Here is a 9,363-nt window from a genome sequence, read left to right as displayed (position 1 = left end):
GGTGAAAACAACTCATGGTATAGGTCGGCGTCGCTTGCAACACTGATTTAACAAGAGTTTCTCTAGCTGCTTTTGACAATCCTTGCCTCTTCCAACCGCACACTTTGCCCTTAGCACACTCCGTAACATATTTAAACGTGCCATCCTTGGACCTACCAACCAGTGTTGGGAGGCCCAAGTATCGCTCACTAAGAGCCTCGGATTGGATCCCCACGATCTGCTTAATCTGATCCTTCATCACATCATGGCTACCTTCTCCAAAAAAGATGGAGGATTTCTGCAAATTTACTTTCTGTCCAGATGCTTTCTCATACTTTTCAAGAATCTGTTTTAGCGTTTCCATATTCTCTTTGGTTCCCTCAAGGAAAACTATACTATCATCTGCAAACATCAAGTGAGTTACATGGGCCCCAGTGCTCCCAAACTTCACCCCGGAAAGCTGTTTGTCATCTTGAGCCTTCTTGAGAAGAGCTGAAAAACCCTCCACACAGAAAAGAAACAAATAAGGTGACAACGGATCCCCCTATCTTAAACCCCGAGACGGAGTAAAGTTCGTGGATAGCCCACCATTTAACTTTACAGAAAAACACGCCGAGGTGACGCATCTCATTATCATCGCAACCCACATCGGATCAAAACCAAACCGAGTCATAACCCTCTCCAGGAATATCCATTCCACCCTCTCCAGGAATAGTGGATTTGTACCTGTACATGTGACAAGGCAAGAGCAAACATTCGACGTACATGCAACTAGTCTGCGGCACCATGAGGAATTTATGCAAAGCCTGAAGCTTAGCTTACTCAATGGAAGAATAGATAGAAAAAACCATCACAATTCACAAGGCAACCAAATAACCCCTCCACACGAGTCTCTCGCCACCTACACCCACGAAGTTGAGGAGAAACGGGGTTCAATACTTGGGTCGGCGTTTATATTTACCCAACAAAAGGGAGGGGAGAGGGGGGGGGGGTGTCACATTTGATGTGTGAATGATCAGTCATATACAGCATGAAGGCTCTCCATTATGCCCCAGTCTTCTTTCTTCAAGTCAACAACAGTTTTTTTTTGCGGGATAAGTCAACAACAGTTGACCTATGCATGTGAGGAGAGAGCAAACGCTCGACATACACAATCAATTAGTTTCAACGATAGCATGCATTGGATATTTTGGGGCAATATGGCCGGAAGTCCTCTTCTACTCATGAGCACATACGTACATGTTGTGAAATGTGAATAGTAGTTTTGAGAAAAAAAATGGTAAAACAATTTTGAAAAGAAACATTTTTGAGCCATCACACCACACCACACCAGAACCCGCTAAGCCTTGGATCCACTCCCGCCGTGGACGCTGCGCTCCTTGCTCGCTCCTGGCTCAATCTCGTTCATCACCGCCACTGTCAGCAGCGGCGTCCCCTCTCACCCTCAAGGCCGCGTGGAATTGACCCAAGACGCTGAAAGCTTCAGCCGGCCAAGAATAGCAAACCCGCTAGATTTTTCTCAACGCAAAGATACATGGCAGTGCCCTTAGCGACGTCGGGGCCAACGTCACCATCAACCAAAAATACAAAAATCAAACCGGCGGGGGGCGGATTCGTAACTTCCGGTGGCCAGGCAAGGCCTGCCGGCGGCGCAGGGCCCGAACGGGCAGGCAGGCGGCCTCCCTCGCACAACGTGCCCACCTGTCAGATTCCGGAACAGAGCAATGAGCAGCCACCTCCTTTTTGTTTTCTTTTTGCCGAAAAGCCCCTCGAAGAATTCCCCCGTTCGCACGCACGGTAGGAAAACCGCAACGCGCTTGCCCTGAGTTGTGCCCGTGCCGCCGCTATGAATGTTCCGCCGCACCTCCAGCTGCCCGCATTTTACTAGTCCTCCTCCAACCCCTCCCCCTCCTTCCAGCGGCAGCGGCGAAGGCGACAAGGAGCCGACGAGGCGACCGTTGCCCCGCTGTCGCCTCCAGCTACCCCCACCCACCTGCCCGCCCGCACGCCACGCTGCCGCCCGCCGGCCACCGGATTCGCCGCCCCCCTCTCTCCCTTTCAGGTGGGTGGATCCGTCGTCGGTTGCTCTCTTTGGTGTTCCCCTCGTCTCCTCCGGGGTTCGCTCCTTGCCTCATTTGCGTCTGGCCGCGATCTGAGTTGCGCAGGACACTGGTTCTGAGGAAAAAGAGTTGATCTTTGGCAGGGGCTGGATTCAGCCGGGCGTCGGCGGCTGTTCTTGGCGCCGTCGACCCGCGGCTCGGAGTTCGCCAGAGGGAAACGCCGCGTTCTTTGCCGGATTTGACCCGGGGAATTCGCTGCCTTTTGAAAGTCCCAGCACCGGCCTGGACTAGATTTGGTCAGAGGCGACTCTGACGCGAGGGGGATTCTTGCCGTTTCTTGATCTCAACCGAGTCTCCAATTGGCTACGGGAACGTGAGGAAGGCGAGGGGGGTCCTCTACTCTACTCTAGCCCTCCCTGCTACAACCAATTCGCTTCAGCCCAATTTGGTCCAAGTCCAAGGGAGGTCAGTTCTTGGAATTGCCGTCGTAGCAAAGAGGGCGGACAGTTGGAGTTGCACTTGTGCCGTCTCACCACATTTGGATCAAAAAGTTTTGGGGGGCTTCTGAGAGAGGAGGAGAGGGATGGGGGTGATGTCGCGGCGGGTGCTGCCGGCATGCAGCAGCCTCTGCTACTTCTGCCCCTCGCTGCGGGCGAGGTCACGGCAGCCCGTCAAGCGCTACAAGAAGATCATCTCGGAGATCTACCAGCTGCCCGCGGTATGCCCAATCCCTGCCTGCTAGCATTCCAATTTTCTAGTCATGGTAGTGTAGTTCTGCATGATGGGTGTGCTGCATTCAAATGTGTGGGAGTTTCCTTATTGAACTTGGGATGCTGCCTTAGGACGGAGAACCGAATGACAGAAGGATCGGGAAACTCTGCGATTACGTCTCGAGAAATCCAACCCGCATACCAAAGGTAACAGTACATTCGGCATCCTCCCTGTTTTTCTTACTATATCGTGTGGCCTCTAATAATTGTCACTGGATCACTACACATTGAAATGATGCTTAGCTTGTTGCCTGTTAAGGATTTAATAGCTAAGATTAGAAGATGGAACTGAATGAATGGACAGACTTCGTAAAAGTGGAATTAATTTTACTCTTATTTCCCTGAACAGATCACAGAGTATCTTGAGCAGAGATGCTATAAAGAACTGAGACATGATAATTTCACCTTGGCCAAAGTTGTTCCATGCATATATAGGAAACTTCTGCGTTCATGCAAGGAGCATACGTAAGTGCAAATGTTGTTTATTCATTGATGCATCTGTGACTAATCTTGGCTAACAGACTGATTTCGTATTCAGACCGTTGCTGGCCACAAGCACATTGTGTATTGTTCGCACTCTTCTAGATCAGAAATCAAGTGATGATTTGCAGATCCTGGGTTGTCTATTGCTTGTTGACTTTCTCGATGGACAGGTTATTAGCGTAGCACATACCAACTTAGATTTAATTTATTTTCTAGGTACTTGCCATCTGCTTATTTTTAAATTGAATGTTTATATAGGTTGACAGCACACATATGTTCAGTTTAGAAGGCATGATACCGAAACTATGCAAAATTGCTCAAGAACTAAGGGAAGATGACAAAGGGATCCGCCTTCGATCTGCTGCACTCCAATCTCTCGCTTCAATGGTAAGACAATCTATTGCTTAATTGTTCTGATGAGAAAGGCAAGACTGTCGTATATTTGCCAGTCAAGGCTTATATTTTACAATTGTGTTAAACCAGGAATAATCATGTCGAACAAACGAACTAATTACCATTTCCATCTATTATACAATTTCACATGCTTCATAAATATGAACTTTTGTACCTCGACTATATGTTTTCAAGGTTTTCAACAGATAAGAGACATTATTATATAGGCTCTATATCCATCTTTCACTTTCGGTGGAACAAATACAATTTTTGTGCATCGTGCTGATATCATGCAATGCTATGTTCTGTCATAGTACTGTACTTTGTAACAAAATGTAAAGATAAAATAATAATCCATGCTTATGTTCTCTGCATTACCGGTCCTTCCCAGCAAGTACTGTCATAGGACTAGGAGTGATTAAACTGGGAAAATTTATTTTATATCACAGTCTGACTGTTCGACCACTTGTAATCTTTACTTTCTCTGCATTACTGATTCTTCCCAGGAAGTAATATCATAGGAGTAGAAGTGATTAAGTGTAGAAAATATATTTTCTATTGCATTTTGACTGTTTGACCACCTGTAATCAGGTCGAATACATGGGTGACCACTCGCATATCTCAATGGAACTTGATGAAGTAAGTCCTTATTGCTTTTTATTTTATGCACGCTGGATACTTTCTTTGTTATTTTTATTTCCTGTATGGATTTCTTATGTAGTAGAAATAGGATCATCGATTAGTGGAAAGAGATATAATTATAATCAAAGTTCAGCGAATTCTGAAATAGCATGTCTACCATACTTAATACAGTAAAAGTACACTAATTTTAATTCGAAGTGAACCAGAAACAACCATTCATGAAGCAAAATGTTAGCATAGATGTTTCAGCTCAAATAGCATCTCAGACTGGCTATCTAATTAATTTCCAATTCATTCTTGAACCCAGGTTGTCTCAGTGATAATAAGCTGTTATGAGGCTAATCAAACTCTCTCAATAAAAGAGGTCGTCAGATTTCAAGATGATGATGATTTGACAATGTTGGCAGTATCTGGGCAAAATAATGCCAAAGTGGCAGCTGATACAATGTGAGATCTTCTGCCCATTAACATTTTTAGATAGTAATGTGCCTTTTTTTATCTCTTTAATAATTTTATGTGTTAGCAGGGCTGCAACTGAGAATCCCGCACACTGGGCAAGGGTTTGCTTGCGTAACATGGCCAATATTGCAAAGGAGGCAACAACAGTGCGGCGTATTCTTGATCCTCTGTTTCGCCTTTTCGATAGCCACAATTACTGGTCTCCTGAAAGTGGGGTTGCCCTTTCTGTTCTACAAGAAATGCAAACACTGATGGACAAATCAGGTGCAGCAATTTTCTCCCATGTAATTTCTTCGCTTGTTTTTCCCTTTCAGTGTTGCTTTTCAGTTGGAAGCATTGAGAGAGATTCAATACTCTGTTAAATCTTGTTTTTATAATTGCAGGGCAAAATGGCCATTTGCTGCTATCTTTTACTATAAAGCACATTGATCATAAAAGTGTTGCCAAGATGCCCGCCAAGCAAATCAGCATTGTAAAAGTTGCTTCTCATCTTGCAAAGCAGGCAAAGTCGCATGCATCAGTAACAATAGCGAGTGCAATCAGCGATTTAGTAAAACACTTGCGAAAATGTATGTACCGTGCTGTTGAAGCATCAAATGCTCAAGCTGATATTGACAAGTGGAACAGTGAACTTTATGTGGCCTTGGAGGAGTGTCTGGTGCAATTGACAGAGAAGGTTGTTGTAATCTTTCGGCACTTCATTACATAACTATTTTCCTGCTTTTAGCGTATAAATCTGTAAGAAAAGTTTTTTGTTGTGCTGATTAGGTTGGGGATGTTGGTCCTATTCTTGACATGATCAGTGTAATGCTCGAGAATCTCTCGTACACTGCCAACATCGCCAGGACAACAGTGTCATCTGTTTACCGCACAGCACAAATAGCAGCTTATGTGTACAAGTCATCATACAACCAGAAAGTAAGTTTTTGATATTTCCACTACTGTAGAGAAATGATTTAGAAGTAGGACATCAATATTAATTGGCATTTCCTTGTACATGTCTCAGGCATTTCCAGAAGCTTTGTATCACCAGCTTCTCTTAGCAATGATGCACCCAGACAATAAGACAAGGATTGGCTCACACCGTGTTTTATCCACCATTGTCGCGCCTTCGTTGTTATGCCCATGGTCAGCCATAGGTTTTCCTGTCCCAATGAAGGTCAATGGGTCGCAGAGTGTGCTTTTGTTGGCATTGTCAGCTTTCTCTTCTGAGACCATAATGGATGAACTGCAGTCTAAAAGTAGGACCAAGGAATCCTTGCAGGAAAACGAGAAACCAGAAGCTGTGGTAAGTGCTGAGAATGGATATGCACATACAGAACCAAATACAAGGCAGTCTTCAGGGAACCCATATTTCAATGATCGTCTTTCCACTTTTAAAGATGTATGAAGTCCAGCTAGTATTATTAGTATTTACTATTTTTTACCTTGGAGTTTTTGACAATACAACTGATACATCTTATTTTCCTTACATCTGTGAGCAGAACTCAAAGTTAATGAAGTTGAACAATGGCCAACTTGTTCTTCTTCTTTCATCTATTTGGAGTCAAGCATCCCTGGAAGATAACTCGCCTTCAAATTTTGAGACAATGGGCCATACTTACAATGTTGCTTTGTTGTGTTCAAAAGCAAAAGTAAGTCGAGCTTTGTACAATATATTCTTGCTACCCACTATTCAAGAAGACCGTATCTCAAATAGAGGAATTTGTTCCTACCCCCTTGTTGTCAGTTAGGGCTTTGAGATCCTCATTTGAAACCTCAGTAATATCAATTGTACAGTGCCGCCATGTCTAAAACAGGGTCAATGTGGTCTATATTAGTTCATTTCTAAGGCATAACAATTAACATACATTCCAATGCATTAGTAGGTAAATGTGGATTGGTCCATCACAGAGAGCACAATGCTGCATATTGTAGAGACATAAAATATGTGAATCTTCAAGATAGATAGTAGGGTTACAGCCCGTCCGAGGCTACTTATGATGACCTTGAAATGATATCAGATTTATAAGGCTATTGCTTTGTTCTCAAACCACTGAAATGATCACATCACACAGTTGGAGTCCATTAAGTCACTTTAACAAGTATTTTGCACACCATTTGAATTTGTTCTGAAGGCACTGGAATGATCGAAGCACACAGTTGGAATCCATCGAGTCATTCCAACCAGTATTTTGCACACCATTTGAGTTTATCTACAAGATATAACTTTTGTATATTTTATTGATGTTGGAAGCATGGAACTTACTTTAAATTCTTAGAATATTGAACCAGAGATACCATCATGTTATGTACTGTTTAATTGACCAGTTAAGTTTTATGACAGACCTCCAGTCATGTGGCACTAGTTCGATGTTTCCAGTTGGCTTTTTCTCTCAGGAGGTTGTCTCTGAACCAAGATAGTAAGTTGCTGCAACATTGCCTCTTAAACCAAAGAGTTGTTCCCTTTTTATTTATCTATTAAAAAACAAAAGATAATGTCCTCCATATTCGTATGCAACATACTTATAACAGTATAGCAGTTGAATTCACGGCTTGATCTCATATTTTTCTTTTTCCACTGTAAATGAAGATGTTGCGCAACCATCTCGGAGAAGGTGTTTGTATACAATGGCATCAGCAATGCTTATTTTTTCAGCAAAAGTTGCTGATATTCCTCAGATAACCCATCTTGTCAAAGCCGCAGTGCTAGAGGAAATGGTTTGTTGATATCCACCATGTGAATAATTCATTTGGATGGTCTACCCGCAATCACACATAGGCTCTATATAATTAGTATGAGCTATAATGTGCTTTGTTAATTTTGCAGGTTGATCCTCATCTTTGCCTGATTGATGACTGCAAACTCACTGTTACTTCTGCACAATCTTCGAACAGTGGAATGCTTTACGGTTCTGAGGAAGATGAAAGTGATGCACAAGTTTTTCTTTCAGCTGTAAATAAGGATGATACACAGTTAAAAGACATTGTGATATCCCACTTCAAGAGAAAATTTGAAAATTCACCAGAGGTGTAGATTTAGATTTACTTCCGCTCTATTTCTGTGATTTAGCTAGCTGTACAGAATTAAGAACATAACTGATAATCTTACGGATTGCAGAAGTTTGACGGGATAGAAGAACAGCTTCTTCAAGAGTTCTCCCTAGATGATTCGTTTCCTCTTGGTGCTCCATTATTCATGGAGACGCCACACTCTTGTTCAATGTACGCTGAAAAGGATGATCACTGTTTTGACGAGGTCCGTACTGATCGTTTACAAGTACTTGATTCTGAGCTATTATGATTAGGCAGTGCTGTTATTTTCTAACTTCTTGGCTACATGTTTTCTGCCTTCAGGATGTTATTCCTTGTGAGATGGATGATGACGATGACATCGTCTTTGAACATAGTGGATCGCAGTCTGACAGGAAAACATCAGGATCTATGGCTTCATCCGATGTTCTAAATGTGAATCAACTGATGGAATCTGTATGTATCAATCTCTAAAACAATAGCACCTGAAAACTCCTCTGTTCTCTTATAAATGTGCAGTCTCCTCATCTGTTTGTACTTGAACTACTTGCTCCCAGGTCCATGAGACAGCAAGGCAAGTTGCTAACATTCCAGTCTCCACCAATCCTGTGTCCTATGACCAAATGAAGAGCCAATGTGAATCCCTAGTAATGGAAAAGCAGCAGAAGATGTCTGTTCTCATGAGCTTCAAGCACTCGAGGACCGATTCGCGTAGCTCAATCGGGGAAAACGGACCGGAAACAAATGAGGCATGTGTCCTCCTGTTAGACGTTCTTAACCTTAAGCTAAATCCAGGCATCTTGTCAGTTTCTTAACCTTGAAATTTCTGAAATCATGACTGACGTCTCGTTGCATTTTGCAGTCATCTGCTCAATCTGAACGTGAGTCGCATTTGACAAGAAAGGACTACATGCGGCGCAACGATTCGACATCCAGCGATGACCGGTCCTTCAGATTGCCACCTGCAAGCCCGTACGACAAGTTCTTGAAGGCAGCTGGACGGTAGATTCATGCAGTGGCGTGGAACCTGACAAACTGGTTTTCAAATCTGTATACAGAACTATTTGCAAATTACATGTCCTCCAAGTTCATTCTTTCTGCTGTTTTTTCGTTCTCTTTCTGGGTTTTCTATTCTTTTGAGTGTACAAATTTTCGACAAGGTGTACAAATTTCTGTTACCGTTGTAGAGTCCCGGAATAAATGGAAAGTGCAGTGTCTGAGTGTATGTACTTTTTCGATGGGCCAGAAAAGAAAGTGACCGCATTGTTGTGATATATATTTATTGATGTTTTTTTTCAATCTGTGCTTCTTGTCCGATTTTTATACTTCTCATTGGTATCTGATTAATCTGCATCACTATGATTAGTCACCTACTATCTGACTAGAAATAATATCCACGAGAGGAGGCGGGTAGCAGGTGGAAAAGAAAACTTGCAAAATGAAACTGCTGTAATTTGCAAATAGTTCTGTATACATATTTGAAACAGCAGAAAGAATGAACTCTGTCTCTGTCTCGCTCCTCTCTCTTGCTCGGGCCTCGCCATGGTGTCTTGGAGTGATGTGCC

General features: G+C 43.0%; 1 protein-coding gene across 4 annotated transcripts; it reads left to right on the top strand.

Annotated features, from left to right (window-relative positions):
• Positions 1-1,863: 1,863 nt before the first annotated feature.
• Positions 1,864-9,076, top strand: LOC119277867 (protein SEMI-ROLLED LEAF 2-like). Of its 4 annotated transcripts, none has more exons than XM_037559204.1 (20): positions 1,864-2,041; positions 2,183-2,757; positions 2,882-2,956; positions 3,159-3,274; positions 3,348-3,462; positions 3,551-3,679; positions 4,277-4,324; positions 4,635-4,774; positions 4,854-5,050; positions 5,170-5,462; positions 5,555-5,704; positions 5,793-6,170; positions 6,271-6,420; positions 7,113-7,188; positions 7,359-7,486; positions 7,596-7,796; positions 7,887-8,024; positions 8,123-8,254; positions 8,356-8,547; positions 8,661-9,076. In XM_037559204.1, the coding sequence occupies exons 2-20, from the start codon at positions 2,623-2,625 to the stop codon at positions 8,802-8,804; spliced, it is 2,937 nt and encodes a 978-aa protein (XP_037415101.1). In that variant the 5' UTR covers positions 1,864-2,041; positions 2,183-2,622; the 3' UTR covers positions 8,805-9,076. The 4 variants fall into 4 exon arrangements, with proteins under 4 accessions (XP_037415101.1, XP_037415100.1, XP_037415102.1 ...); XM_037559203.1 differs by having other exon boundaries at positions 1,864-2,096; XM_037559205.1 differs by having other exon boundaries at positions 1,864-2,757; positions 5,793-6,074.
• Positions 9,077-9,363: the final 287 nt, after the last annotated feature.

Source organism: Triticum dicoccoides, chromosome 3B (assembly GCF_002162155.2).
Source record: "Triticum dicoccoides isolate Atlit2015 ecotype Zavitan chromosome 3B, WEW_v2.0, whole genome shotgun sequence".
NCBI lineage: Eukaryota > Viridiplantae > Streptophyta > Magnoliopsida > Poales > Poaceae > Triticum > Triticum dicoccoides.
The sequence above is the reverse complement of the archived record's forward strand: the minus strand, read 5'-3'. Positions and strand labels throughout refer to the sequence as shown.